Source organism: Muntiacus reevesi, chromosome 9 (assembly GCF_963930625.1).
Source record: "Muntiacus reevesi chromosome 9, mMunRee1.1, whole genome shotgun sequence".
Lineage (NCBI taxonomy): Eukaryota > Metazoa > Chordata > Mammalia > Artiodactyla > Cervidae > Muntiacus > Muntiacus reevesi.
This window is the reverse complement of record NC_089257.1, coordinates 7,870,172-7,892,551: the sequence shown is the minus strand read 5'-3', so window position 1 is coordinate 7,892,551 and position 22,380 is coordinate 7,870,172. Positions and strand designations below refer to the sequence as shown.

Here is a 22,380-nt window from a genome sequence, read left to right as displayed (position 1 = left end):
GCCCTTGCAATCACCCAGATGCTCTTCATGGTGTTGCTGCCTGTCTGTGGCTCCCATGTCACCGACCATCCACGTGTGAATTAAACCCTTTACTGAAACCTGTCTGCATGGACTCTCACACACTTGGTCTCTCTTGCTGCTAACAGTGGGTTCATTTATCGCTTAAATATTTTCCCCCGATGGTCTCCCATGTGGTCAGCTTGTGCTGCATAGAGACCTATAGGTTGGAGGGGAGATGCAAAGTCCTCTCCACCTGTGTCTTCCACATCACTGTGGGCATCATGATCTTTGTGCCCTGCTTATTTGCCCTGAAGGCGTGGCTCATTTTATAGCATGATAGCTCCTTTGTTAAACTTCTTAAACTTACTCACTCAGAAATCCAGAGGTGAAAAAATGCTATGAGGAATTTTTGGAGTGAAAATGTGGGCTTGGGAAATAATCATAACAATATTAAATGGCTTTGTATTTTAAATGGTGAATAGAAAATAAATACAATTTTATGGTTCAGGGCCAACTGAACATTGCTTATCAAAAGTATGTTGATTTTGACATATAAGTACCCAGGGGTAAGGTCCAGGCAGGAAATCACTAACCATTATGAAAATTGTATTTAAATTTATGTATTGCCCAGTTCAGAATTCATTATGGTTTTGAGATTCTCTGGGTTTCCAGTGGTTGGGACTACAGACTTTCATTGCCTAGGGCTTAGATTCAGTCCCTGGTAAAAGTAGGATCCCCCAATTCACATGGCATGACCAGAAACAAACAAACAATACCAAGAAAAACATACAAAGAAACCTAGCTAACAAATAATAAAAAAAAAAAAAGCGAAGTTTTAGGATACAGTTATAGAGATTTTACTTTTTGAAATGCAAACATGTTTATTTTATTATTACTCAACAAAATTTCTCTTTAGGCTGTCACTCTTCCACATAGCACAGATTATTCCCTGTCACTCTGAGAGTAAACTCTTCCCAATAAGGGGTACATCAGTCACTTTGGTGCCTTTCTTTGCAGGTTAGAATTTAAGCCCAGTCTCTGGTGTATAATCTGTGTTGTATATATTTCCACTGCTTTGTAGAGAGGGACGTTTACTTTATAAAATCCCCTCTTCCCCATGCATAACCAGGCAATTTGAACACATCTGGAGGAGCATAAAATCCTTCAAATATGTTTTCTAACGTACATCCAAAACCTAATTTTGAAACTTCAAAATAAAAAATTTGGATTTCATTTCTTTCTTTCTCACCCAGGCTTTTTTGGGGCCTTGTTTCTTCTTCTGATGCATCCTGAGTACTTAGAACAATGCCTAGTCCATGGTAGGTACTTAATATTTGCTGAATTGATTATAAAAAATTTGAGATTGACAAATATTTGCTACTATATTTAATGTAGATAGTCAACAAGACATACTATACAACACAGGGAACTCTACTCACTATTTTGTAAAAACTTAAACAAAAAAAATTGAGAAAAAATTGATACAGGTGTGTGTATATATATATACATCTATCTAACTTTTTATATACACATATGTTTGAATCACTTTGCAGTACACCTGCACCTAACACATTTTAATCAACTATACTGAAATATAAACTAGAAATTTAAAACTAGAGGTTCTAATTTAGTAGTTTGTCATTATATTGACATGAAAATGAAAGTGTTAGTTGCTTAGTCATGTCTGACTTTCTGACTTCATAGACTGTAGCTCACCAGGCTGCTCTGTCCAAGGACTTTTCCAGGCAAGAATACTGGAGTGGATTGCCATTTCCTTCTCTATTGAACTGACGTATTTGTCTCTTAAATAAATTATCCATGTGTATCTGAAGCCAATGATATTTGCATATATTTGGGGCTATTGGGTTATTAGACTATTGTACTTTAGTCCAGATTCACATCATAAATCAATTAATGAGGTGACCTTAGTTCTTAAATTTGTTTTTTTAAAATTATGCTCAAGTATGCATAATAAACTTATATTATCCACAGGACTGGAAAAGGTCAGTTTTCATTCCAATCCCCAAGAAGGACAATGCCAAAGAATGTTTAAACTACCTCCCAATTGCGCTCATCTCACCTGCTAGCAAAGTAATCCTCAAAATTCTCCAAGCCAGGCTTCAACAATACGTGAACTGTGAAATTCCTGATGTTCAAGCTGGATTTAGAAAAGGCAGGGGAAGCAGAGATCAAATTGCCAACATCTGCTGGATCATCGAAAAGGCGAGAGAGTTCCATAAAAACATCTCCTTCTGCTTTATTGACAATGCCGAAGTCTTTGACTGTGTGGGTCACAAGAAACTGTGGAAAATTCTTCAAGAGATGGGAATACCCTAGTCTCTGAGAAATCTGTATGCAGGTCAAGAAGCAACAGTTAGAACCAGACATGGAACAAAGAACTGGTTCCAAATTGGGAAAGTACAATATCAAGGCTATATATTGTCCCCCCACTTATTTAACTTCTATGCGGAGTACATCATGAGAAACGCTGGGCTGGATGAAGCACGAGCTGGAATCAAGATTTCCAGGAGAAATATTAATAACCTCAGATATGCAGATGACACCACACTTATGGCAGAAAGTGAAAAAGAACTAAAGAGCCTCTTGATGAAAGTGAAAAAGGAGAGTGAAAACGCTGGCTTAAAACTCAACATTAATTAGCCTCAATTAAAACAAACAAATTAATTAAAAAATAAAAATAAAAATTAATGAAACAAAAGATGTTCACAGTTGTGCCACTTACAGGAGTTAAAAGAGTAGAAAAAACCTACATGTCTAATAAACAGAACTGCTTAAAGAAAAAACAATAAAAAACCTCAACATTTGAAAAACTAACATCATGGGATCCAATCCCATCACTTCATGGCAAATGGACGGGGGAACAAAAGAAACAGGGAGAGACTTAATTTTTTGGGCTCCAAAATCACTGCAGATGGTGACTGCAGCCCTGAAATTAAAAGACGCTTGTTCTTTGGAAGAAAACTATGACCAAGATAGACAGCATATTAAAATGCAGTGACATTACTTTGCCAACAAAGGTCCATCTAGTCAAAGCTATAGTTTTTCCAGTAGTCATGTATGGATGTGAGAGTTGGACAATAAAGAAAGCTGAGTGTCAACAATTGATGCTTTTGGACTATGGTGTCGAAGACTCTTGCGAGTCCCTTGGACTGCAAGGAGATCCAACCAATCCATCCTAAAGGAAATCAGTCTTGAATATTCATTGGAAGGATAGATGCTGAAGCTGAAACTCCAATACTTTGACTCCCTGATGCAAAGAAGTGACTCATTGGATAAAACCCTGATGCTGGGAAAGATTGAAGTCAAGAGGAGAAGGGGACGACAGAGGATGAGGTGGTTGAATGGCATTATCAACTCAATGGAGATGAGTTTGAGCAAGCTCTGGGAGTTGGGAATGGACAGGAATTGGGTGATGGATAGGGAAGTCTGGTGTGGCACATTTCATGAGATTACAAAGAGTTGGACATGACTGCGTGACTGAACTGTTACATAATAAAATTTACAATTTTCACCATCTTAAGGTGGTATTAATTTAACTCATGTTGTGTAAATGTTACTAAAGCCTATCTAGACAACTAGTCCAATTTCACGAACTGAAAGTCCAGAACTACTAAAGAAAATTTCCCATTTTCACTCACAGAGACCAAGGAAACCTCTATTCTACTTTGTCTATGAATATATTTTATTTGCCTCCGTCAGTGGAATCATACAAAATCTGCTTTTGTGTGTGTTTGTGACTGCCTTTTTCAACTAGTGTCATATTAAATCCTTTTTCCATTAAATGTTCTTAACACCCTTTTTGAAATATATTAAATACATATTTAGAGATTTATTTCTAGGCTGTCTATTATATTGCATTAATCTGTCATTCATGTTTATTCCAATATGGGTGCTGTGACTACTATAGCTTTGCAGTTTTTTAGCATGTGGAAGTATGAGATCTCTAACTTCTTTTTCAATATTGCTTTGGCAGTTTGTAGTCCTTGAGATTCCATATGAATTTTAGCATGGATTTTTCTATTTTTGCTAAAAATATTTTTGGTGTTTTGATAGGGGTTGCACTATATTTTAGATCACTTGAGGTGGTATTAATTTCTTAATACTGTTAAATATCCCAGTTAATAAATGTCTTCCCATATATGTGTGTGTTCCATAATGTCTCTGAGTAATGCTTATAGTTTTCAATTTACAAGACTATCGTCTCCTTGGTTAAGCTTACTCTTAACTATTTTATTCTTTTTGATGTTGTAGTGGAATTGTTTCCTTAATTTCTCCTTGAGTTGTTTATGATCATATAAACTTTCACATCATTTCATAAAAATACTTTTAATAAGCTGCAAATAGGAATGCAACTCAACATGATACTGTCCAAATATGAGCGATCCACAGCTAATACACTCACATTTAAAAGTTTACAGCTTCCCATTAAAATCTGGAATAGGAGGAGCAGGCACACATTTTTAAATATAGTGCAGCTATATAATTTTCTATGAAAATTTAGATTTTTCCAAGTAGAGCTCTTGTGAGTTACTTTTGTTTTGCTTTTGTTTTAAGCTTTGATGGTGATATTTATTGGGATTGAATTGACTTCATAGATAATGTTGGGAAATAAATTGTTATCTTTTCAATTATTTTCCTATCCAGAAATACGCAGTATTCTTGCACTTCTTAAGTATAAAGTATTATTCTTCAAATGTAAGTCTTGTGTGGTTCTCAGTTCACTTCAGTTCAGTTCAGTTGCTCAGTCGTGTTCAACTCTTTGCGACCCCATGAATCGCAGCATGCCAGGCCTCCCTGTCCATCACCAACTCCTGGAGATTACTCAAACTCATGTCCATTGAGTCGGTGATGCCATCCAGCCATCTCATCATCTGTCGTCCCCTTCTCCTCCTGCCCCCAATCCCTCCCAGCATCAGGGTCTTTTCCAATGAGTCAAACTCTTTGCATGAGGTGGCCAAATTATTGGAGTTTCAGCTTCAGCATCAGTCCTTCCAATGAACACCCAGGACTGATCTCCTTCAGGATGGACTGGTTGGATCTCCTTGCAGTCCAAGGGACTCTCAAGAGTCTTCTCCAACACTACAGTTCAAAAGCATCAATTTATCAGTGCTCACCTTTCTTCACAATCCAAGTCTCACATCCATACATGACCACTGGCAAAACCATAGCCTTGACAAGACAGACCTTTGTTGGCAAAGTAATGTCTCTGCTTTTTAATCTGCTGTCTAGGTTGGTCATAGCTTTTCTTCCAAGAAGCAAGTGTATTTTAATTTCATTGCTGCAGTCACCATCTGCAGTGATTTGGGAGACCAAGAAAATAAAGTCTGTCACTGATTCCATTGTTTCCCCATCTACTTGCCATGAAATGATGGGGCCAGATTCCAAGATATTGGTTTTTTGAATGTTTAGTTTTAAGCCAGCTTTTTCACTCTCCTCTTTCATTTTCATCAAGAGGCTCTTCAGTTTCTCTTTGCTTTCTTCCATAAAGGTGGTGTCATCTGCATGTCTGAGATTTTATATATTTCTCCTGGAAATCTTGATTCCACCTTGTGATTCATCCAGCCTGGCCTTTTGCATGATGTACTCTGCATAGAAGTTATATAAGCAGCATTACAAAATACAGCCTTGATGTTCTCCTCTCCCAAATTTGAGCCAGTCTGTTGTTCCATGTCCGGTTCTAACTGTTGCTTCCTGACCTGCATACAGGAGGCGGGTCAGGTGGTCTGGTATTCCCATCTCCTTCAGAATTTTCCCCAGTTTATTGTGATCCGCACATAGTCTTTGCCATAGTCAATAAAGCAGAAGTAGATGTTTTTCTGGAACTCTCTTGGTTTTTTTGATGATCCAACAGATGTAGGCAATTTGATCTCTGGTTCCTCTGCCTTTTCTAAATCCAGCTTGAACATCTGGACGTTCTCGGTTCATGTATTGCTGAAGCCTGGCTTGGAGAATTTTGAGCATTACTTTGTTAGCGTGTGAGATGAGTCAAGTGTATGGTAGTTTGGACATTATTTGGCATTGCCTTTCTTTGGGATTGGAATGAAAACAGGTTTTCCAGTCCTGTGACCACTGCTGAGTATTCCAAATTTGCTGGCATATCGAGTGCAGCACTTTAACAGTGTCATCTTTTTGGTCTTAAAATAGCTCAACTGGCATTCCATCACCTCCACTAGCATTGTTTGCAGTGATGATTCCTAAGGCCCACTTGACTTTGGACTCCAGAGTGTCTGCCTATAGCTGAGTGACCACACCATTGTGGTTATCTGGATCATGAAAATCTTTTTGAGCAGTTCTTCTGTGTATTCTTGCCATCTTTTCTTAATTCCAAAGAATATCAAGGAGAGATAAGTCCTTCCTAAGTGATCAATGCAAAGAGATAAAGGAGAATAATAGTGTGAGAATGACTAGAGATCTCTTCAAAAAAAAAAAAAATAGAAATTCCAAGGGAATATTTCTTGAAAAGATGGGCACAATAAAGGACAGAAATATTATGGACCTAACAGAAGCAGAAGATATTAAGAAAATGTGGCAAGAATGCACATAAGATCTATACAAAAAAGATCTTAACAAACCAGATAACCAAGATGGTGAATTTTGTTTGTTTGTTTGTTTTTACTCACAGCAGTGAATTTAAAATTAGCTGCTACATATTTTACTTTAAGGCATTTAACTGTGTTTTCTGATGTAACTTTCATATATCTAACCAAAATTTAAGGTGATTAAATTACATCTTAAATAAAAGGATAGAAAATCATGCTATGGCAGGTGGGGAAATACATAACACATCTGTTCACTGGAGTAAAATGACTGGGTTTATATATTAATTTTGGTTGTCTTTAGTCTCATGACGATTCTTTTTTTCTCATGAAGTTCTCATTCTTATGAAGAGTTTTTCCCATGTTGGACCTTTCTGACATGAATTATGTGACTTGTCCAATAAAAACTTTGCATATAGATGATCTTTAAAAACTTTGGGGAAAGTCCCAGTGAATTAATTAAATAGGAATCAGTCTTGGACATATTCCAGTTCTAAGACTCAAGGATAATTGCAGCTGGAAGGGATGAAATAGCCCATAATCTTCACGCCTAAGGGTAAGAAGATGCTATCCACTTAGTAACTGGCATCGAGTTTTCCTGAGGTCTTTTCTTAGGCTTAAAGTATGACTTAAAAAAAATCACATGAATATCTTTCAAAATCTTAGGTCAACTAACTGGCCAGCTAGCATGACAGAATGAGAAGGGCTAAACAACCAAATGTTATTTTTCTTTTTCAAGTTAGTAGAAAGAAGTTACTTGTGAAAACTTTTCCTGGGAAATGGCTACTTGATATCTTTTATGTATATACAGAATTTCTTGGTCATTTTGATAAATTTCTAATTTGATAAACTTTTGTTTTTCTGTATGCACCCCGGAATTCCTTTCAAATAATCTACACTGCACATAAAAATGACTTGAATAATCATGAGACTCCATGAGGAAAATGAACAGACAGCCAAATGAAATCAAATTGATCCTCAAATAATAAAGCAGCCTTTTGCCCTCTGTTGTCAAACTGGATGAAAAATAATTCTTAGTGTTTACGAGTAACTTAAAGGCATCATTTAGATTCTGAAGAAGCCTCTAAAGGTAAGACTAATGGTAAATCATAGGAACCAAACTCACAAGCGTGGAATGTTCTTTATTGTAAAAGAAATGATAATACTTCGAAATCAATCAAATTTAGATTCAGTTCTAGATGTAAACCTTAAAAATATGTGATTTTGAGGGAAACGAATGGGATATCCTGAGCATTAGTTTCTTCCATTATAAAATGGGAATTCCCATTCTTCTTACTCTAAACATTAAATGTGATACATTAAACTATGGGTCTGTGATTGGAATATACAGTTAAGACTTTTCAGCAGCAGGATGATGTCATCAGAATAAAATTTAAAAGGACAATTTGGGCTGCTTCAAGGGAATCAGTTTTTGGAGGCCAGAATAAACATGGAGAGATTTGACAGGAGGCTACACCAGTAGACCAGGAAGAAATTAAGAAGTAGGATCTGATCAAACTTGTGATACATTTTGAAAATAGGGTAAATAAGAATTATGAAATTTTTATGAGTATCAAAGAGTGAAGAGCATTGAATTTTTTTGTTTGAATAATAGTGTGGAATATAATAGGATTTAATAGATAAATAGGGAGAACCTGTTGAAATTTTGTATAGAGAATGCCTATATTTATAGTAGAACTTTTAAAAGTTAGCTTTGTAGATACTACATTGCCAGTAAACTATGCCAAAATTAGAGATGTTGCATATCAGTTCAGTTGCTCAGTTGTGTCCCACACTGTGATCCCATGGACTGCAACATGCCAGGCCTCCCTGTCCATCACCAACTCCCGGAGTTTATTCAAATTGATGTCCATTGAGTTGGTGATACTATCCAACCATCTCATCCTCTGTTGTCCCCTTCTCCTCCCACCTTCAATCTTTCCCAGCATCAGGGTCTTTTCTAATGAGTCACTTCTTCATATCAGGTGGCCAAAGCATTGGAGTTTCAGCTTCAGCATCAGTCCTTCCAATGAATATTCAGAACTGATATCCTTTAGGATGAACTGTTTGGATCTCCTTGCAGTCCAACAGACTCTCAAGAGTCTTCTCCAACACCAGAGTTCAAAAGCATCTATTGTTCAGTGCTCAGCTTTCTTTATAGTCCAACTCTCACATCCATACATGACCACTGGAAAAACCATACCTTTGACTAGATGGATCGGTTTGTTGGCAAATTTATTGTCTCTGCTTTTTAATATGCTGTCTATTTTGGTCACAAGTTTTCTTACAAGGAGCAAATATCTTTTAATTTCATGACTGCAGTCATCATTTACAGTGATATTGGAGCCCCCAAAATAAAGTTTATCAATGTTTCCACTGTTTCCCCATCTATTTGCCATGAAGTGATGGGGCCAGATGCCAGGATCTTAGTTTTCTGAATGTTGAGGTTTAAGTCAACTTTTCCACTCCTTTCACTTTCATCAAGAGGCTCTATAATTCTTCTTCACTCTCTGCTATAAGGGTGGTGTCATCTGCATATCTGAGGTTATCGATATTTCTCCCGGAAATCTTGATTCCAGTTTGTGCTTCATCTAGTCCAGTGTTCCTCATGATGTACTCTGCATCTAAGTTAGATAACCAGGGTGACAATATGCAGCCTTATTGCATACACATGTTTGAAAATTAGGGGAGAAACAGGGACTGACCCAAAATTAGACTGTGGTATCATTTACTGGTCAGAAAAAGGGAAATATCCACCTCAAGACCTAAGAAGTGTCAGTGAGGTTTGAGACAATTCAGGACAGGATCTTCTGTTCAGTTTGATCTACCTACACTGTAAATTACCTTAAGTGGATCTAATTTATTATACTTTCTGACTCTATAAGTGATGCACTTTTTCATGGAATTCTCTCCCATCTATTTTATGCTTTCAATTTTTTAAAAACTCAACCAAAGCATTGCTTCCTCCAGGAAGCCTTCTTTGATTACAGTTTGATATACTCCTAATGTGAAGGAAAGTGAAAGTGAAGTCATTCAGTCATGTCCAACTCTTTGTGACCCCATGGACTGTAGCCTACCAGGCTCCTTCGTCCATGGGGTTTTCCAGGCAAGAGTCCTGGAGTGGGTTGCTATTTCCTCTCCAGGGGATCTTCCCGACCCAGGGATCAAACCTGGGTCTCCCTCATTGTAGGCAGACGCTTTTACCATCTGAAGGACCTGTGATCCTAAGCACTGTGTGATATTCATTAAAAAAAAAAAAAATACAGTTGCTCAGTCATGTCTGATCTTTGTGACTACTTGGACTATAATTTTCCAGGCTGCTCTCTCCATGGAATTTTCCAGGCAAGATAATGGAGTGGGTTGCCATTTCCTCCTCCAGTGAATGTTAACAATCCTGGAATCAAACCTAGGTCTCCTGCACTGCAGGCAGATTCTTCACCATCTGAGCACCAGGGAAACCAAATATTAATGGCATATATAACTTGGGTCTGGAATTGCCTGATCCCTTGTTATGTACCATATCACTGAGGGAAAGAAACTATGCCTTACTCAACTTGTAATCAAAATGTCAGTGACAGACAAAAATAGACGTTCTACATACATTCTTCAAGTGAATATGTAAACAAACAATTGTGCATATAAGTGTTTTCCCCTTAAAGTGTTTTTTTTTTTTTTTTTCAAATTAAATGTTCTTCCCCTTGTCTTTTAGACTAACTGCTTCTAATACCTGAACTCAGCTTCTGTCCAGACTGGATGGAACCAAGGCACAATGTAACTTACTTTGTCCTTCTGGGCCTCACTCAGAATCCAAAGGAACAGAAAGTAATTTTTGTTATGTTCTTCTTCTTCTACATTTCGACCCTGATGGGTAACCTGGTCATTATTGTGACTATAACTGTCAGTAAGACCCTGAACTCACCGATGTACTTTTTTCTTGCTAGCTTATCATTTATGGATGTCACTTATTCTTCTTGTATTACACCTAGACTGATTTCAGACTTGTTCTTAGGGGAAAAAATCATATCATTTGAATCTTGCATGACTCAGTTGTTTACAGAGCACTTTTTTGGTGGATCTGAGATCCTACTTCTGCTGGTGATGGCCTATGACCGCTACGTGGCCATCTGTAAGCCCTTGCATTATCTGGTGATCATGAGGCAGAGGGTGTGTGTTGCGCTGCTGGTGGTGTCCTGGGTTGGAGGTTTTCTGCACTCAGTGATTCAGCTCAGCACTGTTTACGGGCTCCCATTCTGTGGCCCCAATATCATTGATCACTTTATGTGTGACATGTTCCCTTTACTGAAACTCGTCTGTACTGACACCTATCTCATTGGCATCTTAGTGCTGGCTAATGGAGGACTGATCTGCACTCTTGGTTTTCTGCTCTTACTCATCTCCTACGGAGTTATCCTGCACTCTCTGAAGAACCTGAGTCAGGAAGGGAGGCGGAAAGCCCTCCAGACCTGTGTTTCCCACGTCACTGTGGTTGTCTGCTTTTTTGTTCCCTCTATATTTGTAAATGCAAGACCTGCTAAGACCTTCCCCATTGACAAATCATTGAGTGTGTTTTATACAGTCATCAGTCCCATGCTGAACCCATTAATCTACAGTCTAAGAAACTCTGAGTTAACTAGTGCTATGAAGAAGCTCTGGAGAAGGAACATCATATCTCATTTTAAGTAAGTGCACTGATTACTATGAAGGGTGTCATTTGACATCAGGGAACATTTCCTTTGAATGCAGAAGCATTTGTGCTCAGTCACTCAGTCATGTCAGCTGCTTGCAATTGCATGGACTGTAGCCTGCCAGTCTCCTCTGTCCATGGGGATTCTCCAGACAAGGATACTGGAATGAATTGCCACACTCTCCTCCATGTGACCTTCTCAACCCAGCGATCGAATCCAGGTCTCCCCCATTGCAGGAAGATTCTTTACAATATTAGCCACCAGGGAAGCCATTTTAAAATTTGATTCTGATTTCTTTTTCTTGAACAAATTTATGATAATTATCATTAAAGATTGCAATTATACACCTGTGCTATTAATAACAGCTTTTCTGCTTACTAGAATGTAAGGTCTATAATTACTTGTTTATAACTGTACCCAGAATGGCATAAAACCTATATAGCCAAAAAAAAAATGTATAATGAATTCATTAGAATATTATTGCACTGATTTTTAACTAATTTATGTATGCTCAGTCCCTTCAGTCTTGTCCGAGTCTATGTGACCCTAGGGACTGTAGCCCACCAGGCTCCTCTGTCCATGGGAGTCTCCAGGCAAGAATACTAGAGTGGGTTGCCATGCCCTCCTCCAGGGGATCTTCCTGACCCAGGGAATGAACTGGCATCTATTATGTCTCCTGCATTGGCTGCTGAGTTCTTTACCACTAGAGCCACCTGGAAAGCCCAACCAATTTACGGATTCATATTTTTCACTCCGTTTCATGAAAAAAAGAGCAAAAACGATATTGCAGTTCATGGAGAAGCACAGAGTTGGACTTAGAGGTTGAATAACAACAACTCTTTTTCAGGACAGGATGATTTTTATTTAGACTCATCATTTAAATGAACTTTTTTATTTATAAAATTTAAAATATTTATTTATATATATCTTCTTTTTTTATTATACTTCTGTGGCATTATGCACAAAATCTTTAACTTAATACTCTCCTATTTACAAGAAGATTTGAAGTAAAAGAGATATCAATAAACAGCGTAAATGTAAACCAAACCATATGGTATGCAGGATCACATGAATTTCCTATTTTTTTCTCAGCATTTTCCAGCCCTAGTTGTTGGCCCTAAATTTGTTTCTTTTCATCTGGTAATAATCTTTGCAAAAGCAAGTGTAATTAACATACATATATTTGCTTCTTTCTATATATGTAACACTTGCTTTTACTATGCAGCATCTTGAAGATGTTTCCATATAAGTCCATATATTTTGTACATACATGATCAGTTGCTTGTAGTTTCTGACTCTTTGAGATCCCATATATTATAGCCTGCCCGTCCCCTCTGTCCGAGGAATTTCCCAGGCAAGAATGCTGGAGTGGGTTGCCATTTCATACTCCAGGGGATCTTCCTGACCCAGGATCGAGCTTGTGTCTTCTGCGTCTCCTGAACTGGCAGCCAGATTCCCACTGTGCCACCTGGGAAGCCCAGTCAGAAGCCGAGTCATATATAATTTTTCTTATGGTGCACAGTTCTCCTTATAAATTTATAGTGAAATTAATGTGTACATTTCTATTAATGTGATTGCTAAACTTTTCATAAGGCAAATAATATTCTGATTAATATATGTTTTATGTATAATAAATATAATTTTATAGGGATAGCATTGTTCCTATGATATTAGAATGAATGGTCAGATAATATATGCATTTAAATGTTGATATTGATAGTTATTGCCACATTACCACACTTGAGGTTAAGTAGTTATAGTCCTGTCCACTCTATGAGAATTCTTTTGTCCACAATTCAATCACCAGTACCTGATAAATATATATGACATCTGATTAAAGTTACTCTTATTCTTTAACCACAACCCTTTTGATATAACTGATTTCCATAATCTTTCCACATGTTCAATTTGATTTGTATTTTCTGTGAGTTTATATGTATATAAAAATAAACAAATTTATATATATATATATATTCATTTAAATTTTACCTATTTAATGGTTAGTCTTTTCCATACTGATTTTTATGAGATGTTTATATAGTAAGAAACAATCACTTTTACCACTGCGTGAGTGGTTTATGCTTTCTGGTTGTGTGAAAGTGCCTCAGCTGTGTCCTGCTTGTTGTGACCCCAAGGACTGGGACCTGCCAGGCTCCTCTGTCCAGCCCAGAATATTGAGGTGGGTAGCCGTGCCCTTCTCCCGGGGATCTTCCCATCCCAGGGACTGAACCAAGGTCTCCTGCACTGCAGGTGGATTCTTTACCGTCTGAGCCACCAGCTGCTAAACAAATAGAATAAGAACACAGGACTACGGTACCACTCACTGCAGTGAAAAGCAAAAACCTAAACAACCAAAAATATTTGACAAGTAAATGCATGCAATCTATTCATAAGATGGATTATCATGCAGCTATTAAAAACTTGTGTTTTCAAAGAAAATTTGAAGACATGAGAAAAAGTGCATGATATAATATTAGTTCAAAAGGGATGATAAAAATGCACACACGATATGACATCAAATTAGATTTAAAAATTAGATTTCTTGTTGTTTACTTGCTAAGTTGTGTCTGACTCTTTTTCTACCCTATGGACTGTAGCCCGCCAGGCTTATCTGTCCATGGGATTTCCAGGCAAGAATACTGGAGTGGGTTGCCATTTCCTTCTCCATTTCCTGGTTACATGGTTTTAACTTTATAAACTATGTAAAATGATTTTTGCATGTAAATTTTTTATTTTTACATTTTATTTTCAATTTTTTTCATTTGTGTATCTTGCTTAGAAAGATACATTTTCCCATTCCACTTGTGCCAAATAGTCTTCAATTCTTTTCCAGTGCTTTTTTTTACAAAGCATTTTTATATCTTATATTAAAACTTTTGATTAATCTTGAATTTATTTTGCTATAGGAGTTAAAGAGGGATTGAAATTTTAGTGGTTTCTCTATATTTTATGGTTTTTAAAAATAGTTGCATAGCTATCTTTTTGCCATTAACTTGAAATCCTGATTTTTGTTTCCTGAAATCCCAGTGTATTTGGATCCAATTCAAGACACTCTTCTGCTTCACTAATCTCTTTTTTCATGTGCAGGTTGACACATAATTGCCATTATATGTAACACATTTTGGTCTGTGAGGAGACTAGCAGTCTCTCCTTCTTATTGTTTCTCAGAAATACACCTAGGCTTGCGGGCTGCGATGCCCTCCTCCAGGGATCGTCTCAACCCAGTGATGGAACCCAGGTCTCTGGTGTCTTCTGCGTTACAGGTGGGTTCCTGACCAGTGAACCACCAGAGAAGCGCCCAATACACACTGCTGCTGCTGCTGAGTCACTGCAGTCGTGTCCGACTCTGTGCGACCCCATAGACGGCAGCCCACCAGGCTCCCCTGTCCCTGGGATTCTCCAGGCAAGAACACTGGAGTGGACTGCCATTTCCTTCTCCACCGATATGCACTCGTATATTTAAAATAGATTATAGCAGGGCCTACTGTATAGCACAGGGAACTCTGCTCCATATTTTGTAATAAACTAAATGGGAACAGAATTTGAAAAAGAGTAGATACATGTATATGTGTAAGTCAGTCACTTTGCTGTAGACATTTTTTAGCAATGTAGACAATTGTAGCAATGTAGACAGGCTAATAACTATACTCTAACATGGACTTTCCCGCTGGCTCTGTGGTAAAGAATCCACCTGCAAAGCAAGAGCTAGAGGAGATGTGGGCTGGACCCCTGGGTCAGGAGACCTCGTGGAGGCGGGCATGGCATCCCTCTCCAGTATTCTTGCAGGAAAATCCCATGGACAGAGGAGCCTAGCAGGCTGCTGTCCCTGGTACCGCAAGAGTTGAACTAAGGCACCACATGTTTAACATGGATTATAACAAGTCCTACTGTACAGCACAGGGAACTCTGCTCACACTTTGTAATAAACTAAGTGGGAAAAGAAATGGAGAAAAGGTAGATGCGTGTGTATGTATAACTCAGTCCTTTGCTGTAGATCTGAAACTGGCACGTTGTAAATCACTGCAGTCTAATGTGGGCTTCCCGGTGGCTCTGTGGTAATCCGCCTGTAATTCAGGGGCCACAGCAGATGCAGGCTTGGGCCGGGAAGACCCCATGGAGGGGGGCGAGGCGCTGCACTCCACTGCTCTTGTCAGGATCATCCCATGGACAGAGGAGTCTGCGGGCTGCAGTCCACACGTTTACAGAGTCAGACGCGACTGAAACCACAGCACACAGGCATACACGCTCCAAATTAATAAAAACTTAAAGATAGAGATTTTAATTTAGTAGTTTTGTCATTGGATAGACATATTTGCCTCTTAAATTCCCCAGATGTATCTGAAGCCGATGATATTTGCCTTTACTTTGGGCTATCAAGCTATACTCTATATTCACGTCATAAATCAATTAATGAGGTCACCTTAGATCTTATATTTACTTTTAAAATTATGGCCAAGTATACATGACAAAATTCATAACTTTAATCATCTTAAAGTGACATTAAGTTATGACCACTGTCTATATCCAGAACTTTCCCAACATCTCAAGCTGAAATTCTAAAACCGTTAAACAAAATTCCCCATTTTCCCTCACTGACCTGTGGGCAGCCACCATTCTACTTTTTCTCCATAATTTGACTCTTTAAGTGTCTCAGTCAAGTGGAATCATACAGTATTTGTTTTTTGTGACTGTCTTTTTTCACTTAATTCCATATTATATCTTTTTTTTTTTCATAAGTTTCTCAGTCAAGTGGAATCATACAGTATTTGTTTTTTGTGACTGTCTTTTTTCACTTAATTCCATATTATATCTTTTTTTTTTTTCATAAAATGCTCTTGGCAGTCTTGTTGAAAATTATCTGGGACATATACAAAGGTTTATTTCTAGAGTCTGTTTACTCCATCAGTCTGTTGTCCATCTTTATCTCAATACTAGTGCTGCGGTTACTGTAGCTTTGTAGTATGTTTTAGAGCAAGGAAGTGTGAGACCTCCAACTTTTCTCCTTTTCAAAACTGTTTTGGCAATTTTGAAGTCCTTAATAGTCCATACGAATTTTATCATGAATTTTTCTACTTCTGCAAAAAACATTTTTATAGTTTTGATAGGAAGTGTACAGAATCTGTAGATCACTTGAAGCGATAGTAACATCTAAATACTATTAAATATTCTAGTTCATAAATGGCTTCCCATATATCTATGTGTTCCATAATATCTCTGAATAAAGTTTTGTGATGTTCAGTTTAAAATGCTTTTGTCTCATTGATTAAGTTTTCTCTTAACTATTTTCTTCGTTTTGGTGCTCTTGTAAGTGGAATTATTTTCTTAATTTCTGCTTGGCTTGTTCATGACCACATAAAACTTCAACAACATTTCACAAAATACTGTCAGCAAGTTTGAAATAGAAGGAATGTGCCTGGACATAATAAAGTCCACATGTGACTGCTCCACCGCAAACATCATCCTCAGCACTAAAGCTTTGAAACTTCCACGTTAAAATCTGAAAGAAGACAGTGGGCACACTTTCACAAGTCCTTAATAAAAAATTAATTTATTTTTTTTTGAAGGATAATTGCTGTACAGAATGTTGTTGTGAACTGTCAAACCCCAACATGAATCAGCCATAAATATACACATATTCCCTCCCATCCCACTCCTCTAGGGTGATACAGAGCCCCTGTTTGAGTTTCCTGAATCACACAGCAAATTCCCATTGTCTATCTGTCTTACATATGGTAATGGAAGTTTCCATGTTACTCAGATTTTTTCTAAGTGTAGCGCCTATTCTCTGAAGTGAAATAATTTTATTTTTAAATTTTTACTTAGCTTTGCTTTCTGTAACAGTACTTCTAATGGTAGTCACTACCTATCTTTTTAATCTGAGTTTAAATATCACTTTTTAAGAAAGGCCATCTCTGATTACATTATCCACAGTAGAACTTCCTCTTATTTTCTGTTACAGTAAACTATTTCTTATATTACAAGCCATTAACACAACTACAATTACTGAATGTCTCCTTCTTTATTGTCTGACTTTATTCTGAGAAAATAATACAGGAATGCAAGAAAAAATTTTTTACATGATTTAACCCTGGTTTTATTAATTGTGTGTCCTTACTTATAGCACAGTTGCTGGCCTAGCAGAGGCATCCTACTTTTTTAAAAGTTGCTAATTGTTTAAACTATTAGCTCTTATATCTACAATTTTGATATATTTAATTGTGTCTTTTGATATAATTTTCATATTTCTAACCAAATTTTATGATGATTAAGCTGAGTATGAAATAAAAGGAAAGAAAATCTTGCTATTTCAGGTGGGGAAATATATAACAAGTAAGTTCACTGGAGCAAAATGACTGGGTTGATATTTTATTCTTGATTGGCAGCAGTCTTATAGAGATTCTAAAGTACTATTTGTTCTGACATGAACTATGTGATTTGGCCTATTAATATCGTTACATACAGATGTTATTTGAAAAGTTTGTGGAAAATCCCACTGAATTAATTGAGCAAGAATCAGTCTTGGACACATTCCAACTCTAAGATTCAATAATAATTGCAACATGAGGGGATGAAATACTCCATGATCTTCATTCTTAACAGGAAGAAAATGCTATCCACTTAGTAACTTGCACCAACTTTTCAGGAGGTCCTTTCTTAGACTTAAAAAATATCATAGAAATATATTTCAAAATTTCAGTTTGAACTAGTCTGGCCATGTCAACGTGACAGAAGTGAGATGGGCTAAACAATCAATGCTATTTTTCTTTTTAATGTTATTAGGGAAGAGGTTACTTATGAAAAAGTTCCCTGGGAAATGACTAGTTGCCATCTTCATATGTTTATATAGAATTTGTTGGCCATTTTGATAAATTTCCTAATGTGATTAAGGTTTTTCTTTTCTGTGTACACCAAGGAATTCCTTTCAAATAATCTTGCATATAAAAATGACCCTCTGAATAATGAGAAGAATCCATTTAGAAAATGGACGGTCAAATGACTGTACAAATTTATATCCTCAGATAATAAGGCACACTTTTGCTCTCTACTGTCATACTGGATGAAAGAATTCCAGGACTTACATTGTGTTAAAACTCATTCATCAATTTGTGAACAAGCCTCTGCAAGGTAAGACTAATGGAAAATACTGGAAAACAGGCTAACAATTGAGAGACCTTCTTTATTATGAAAGAAATTAACTTACTTTGAAATAAATCAAACTTGGATTCAGTTCTAAGTATAGCATTTAAAAATGTGTGACTTTGGGAAAATGAAATAGATGTTCTGACTCTTAGTATTTTTTAGTGATGAAACAGGGATTGTAGTATATGATATTAAATATTAAATGTGATACATTAAACTATGACTGCATTATTGGAATATACTGTAAGACTTCTGAGCAGCAGGGTGGTGATACCGTCAGAACAAGACTGGGAAGGACAATTCGGGCTGCTTCTGAAAACCAGCTTTTGGAGGCCAGAATAAACACGGAGAGACTTGGGAGGAGGCTATCACTGTGGACTATGAAGAAACTTAAAAAAAAAAAAGTATAGCAGAAAAAAATAGATGAGACTATTCCAATTTGTGATATATTTTGGAAGTAGAGTCAATAGGATTTATTTATGTTTTATAAGAGTAAAAAATAAGTGAAGAGCACTGAAACTTTTTGTCTGAACAATAGCATGAAAAATTATATCATTTAGCAAGGTAAAAGGCAACATGTCAAATTTCATACAGGAAGTGCTACATATTGTGGAAAATAAAAAAGTTAGTTTTGTAAATACTAAATTGCCATTCAGTTGCTTGTCCACATTTAGAGATGCTGCATATACATATTGGAAAATTAGGGGAAACACAGGGTTTGGAGACACACAATTAGACTGTTGCAGTGTTTACTGGTCAGGAAAAGGGAAATATCCACTTAAAGACCTAAGAAGTATCAGTGAGATCTGGGACAATTCAGGACAGAAACCTTCTATTCATGATTTGATCTACTCACATTGATTATGTAAATTACCATGAACCTCACTTTTACAGTTTTGTGACTTCACTGAATTCCCTTCCAGTCCATTCTTGTTGTTTCACTTAAAAAAAAAAAATTCAGCTAAAGCATTAATTTCTCTGGAAAGTTTTCTCTGATTTAATTATTATTGATGCATAACTGTACTATGACTCATCGTTTGTGAATTTCCTTAAAACTTATTATACGGATCTGGAATTATCTTATCCCTATTCCTGTATTATATCATGAGGGCAAGTAACTCTACCTTATTCAACTTGGAGATACACTATCAATGACACATTGGACATGAAAAGACTCTTGACACACATTCTTTTAATTGAATATATAACAGCAGATGAAAATTTAATTCATTTAAAAGTTTTCCCCTTGTTTTGTAGGTACTCTGCTTCTAACAAGTGAACATAGAATTTAGACTGACTAGATGGAAACAAGGAGCAATGTAACTTACTTCATCCTCTTGGGCCTCACACAGAATCCAAAGGAGCAGAAAGTCCTTTTTGTTACGTTCTTATTCTTCTATATCTTGACTGTGGTGGGAAACCTGCTCATAGTTGTGACTATAACTGTCAGTAGGAACCTGAACTCACCGATGTACTTTTTTCTTGCTAGCTTATCATTTATGGATGTCACTTACTCTTCTTGTATTACACCTAGATTGATTTCAGACTTGTTCTTTGGGGAAAAAAAATCGTATCTTTTAAATCTTGCATGACCCAGCTATTTACAGAGCACTTTTTTGGTGGATCAGAGATCGTACTTCTGCTGGTGATGGCCTATGACCGCTATGTGGCCATCTGTAAGCCCTTTCATTATCTGGTGATCATGAGGCAGAGGGTATGTGTTGTGTTGCTGGTGGTGTCCTGGGTTGGAGGTTTTCTACACTCAGCAATTCAACTCAGCACTGTTTACGGGCTCCCATTCTGTGGCCCCAATGTCATTGATCACTTTTTGTGTGACATGTTCCCTCTACTGAAACTCGTCTGTACTGACACCTATGTCACTGGCGTCTTAGTTGTGGTCAATGGAGGACTGATCTGCACTCTTGGGTTTCTGCTCTTACTCGTCTCCTACGGGGTCATCCTGCGCTCTCTGAAGAACCTGAGTCAGGAAGGGAGGCGGAAAGCCCTCCAGACCTGTGGCTCCCACATCACTGTGGTTGTCTGCTTCTTTGTTCCCTGTATTTTCACAAGACCTGCTAAGACCTTCCCCATTGACAAATCTGTGAGTGTGTTCTATACAGTCATAACTCCCATGCTGAACCCACTAATCTACAGTCTAAGAAATTCTGAGTTAACTAATGCTCTGAAGAAGCTCTGGAGAAGAAACATTTTTATCCCATATTAAAGAAGTGCATCATTTCCTATGAAGGGAGACATTTGACATCAGAGTCCATTTTCTTAGAATGCTGAAGTCATTTTAAAATTTGTTTCTAGATTCACTTTCTCCAATGAATATACAGTAATTATTTTTAACTAATGTAATTATAGAACTGTGCTGTTATTAGCAGTTTCCCTCCCTACTATAATGGAAGGTCTATAACTCCTTGTTTATCACTGTACCTGAAAGGCTAACGCCTATATAGTGAGAATTAATAATATATGGTGATGAAACTTATAGTGGGAAAATTATACACAAAATTTTTAATTTTATATGTTTTTGTTTGCAAGTAATGTTGAACTAAGATATTAATAATCAAGATTTTCCAGGTGGTGCTGGTGGTAAAGAATCCATCTACCAATGGAGGAGACCAGGGTCAGGATGATCCCCTGGAGGAGTGCGTGGCTACCCACTCTTGAATCACCATTGTCAGAGGAGTTTTGTGGGCTACAGTTCGTGGGTTGCAAAGAGTCAGACACGACTGAAGTGACTTAGCATGCATTAGCAAACAGAATGAATGAAACCAAACAATATGGGATAGAGTTTCAAATGAATTTCCTCTTTCCCTCAGCATTTCCCAGCCCTCGTCCTCAGCTGCTGTTCGGTCACTAAGTCGTGTCCGACTCTGCGACCCCATGGACGGCAGCATGCCAGACTCCGCTGTCCTTCACTCTCTCCTGGAGTTTGCTCAGATTCATGCCCATTGAGTCAGTGATGCTAGAGGTTGGCTTAAATTGGCTTCTTTTCATCTGGTAATAATCTTGGTACATGCAAGTGTATTTAACATACGGATATTTGTTTCTATATATATATTTAACACTCGCTTTTACTATGCAAAATCTTGAAAATGTTTTCATTCCAGTCCATATACTGAGTGCATTTTACAGGCAAGATTACTGGAGTGGGCTGTCATTTCCTCCTCCAGGGGATTTTCCTGACCCAGGGACAAACACTGCTCTCTTGCATCTCCTGAATTCACAGGTAGATTCCTGACCACTCTGCTACCTAGGAAGCCCAATCCTTATATATAACCTTAATTTTTCTTATGGTGGGCAACACTCCTTATAAATTTTTACTAGAATTAATGTGTACATTCCTCTCCAGTTTCTTGCTAAACCTTTCTATGACAAAGAGTTATTCAAAAATATATGGTCTTATAAATAGGTAAATATGAATTCATTGGCATAGAATCATTGCTATAATATTTGAATCAATGGTCAGGTAGTATATGCATTTAAAATGTTGATATTGATAGTTGTAGCCAAACTAGCATTCTTGAGCATCTTCTAATAGTTACAGTCCTATCCGCTGTCGGTGAGAATACTTTTGTCCACATCTCAATGAGCAGTACCTGATAAAAATGACATTTGATTCAAGTTGTACTTTAGCAATGACTGTTTTGATATAATTTAGTTTGGTCATCTTTCCACATATTTAATTTGATTTTTTTGTGAAAATAATATTTCTTTTACCCATTTCATTCAATTCTTTCTCTTTTTCATACTGATTTTTATGATATATTTATGAACTAAAGAAATAATCTTTTTTTACCATTGCATATGTAGTTAATACTTTCTGGTTATATGTTCTTAACTTTTTGAACTATGTAGAATGCTTCTTGCATGTAATTTTTTTTTTTACATTTTATATTCAATTTTTTTTTGTTTTTTTGTATCCTACTTGGAAATTTTTTTCCCATTCCACTTGGGTGAAATATTCCTCAATTCTTTTTCAGTATTTA

The 22,380-nt window shown here is 37.0% G+C and overlaps 1 protein-coding gene and 1 pseudogene across 1 annotated transcript; both read left to right on the top strand.

Moving 5' to 3' along the window:
• Positions 1–10,310: 10,310 nt before the first annotated feature.
• On the top strand, positions 10,311–11,240 carry LOC136175451 (olfactory receptor 4A47-like). Its single transcript, XM_065945741.1, has one exon. It carries the CDS (start codon positions 10,311–10,313, stop codon positions 11,238–11,240), a length of 930 nt encoding a protein of 309 aa, XP_065801813.1.
• Positions 11,241–19,683: 8,443 nt separating this feature from the next.
• LOC136175450 (olfactory receptor 4A47-like) lies at positions 19,684–20,606 on the top strand (annotated as a pseudogene).
• The last annotated feature ends 1,774 nt before the right edge of the window (positions 20,607–22,380 follow it).

Coding starts and splice junctions, on each gene's coding strand:
- LOC136175451 (XM_065945741.1), top strand. CDS start 10,311: ATGGAACCAAGGCACAATGTAACTTACTTTGTCCTTCTGGGCCTCACT.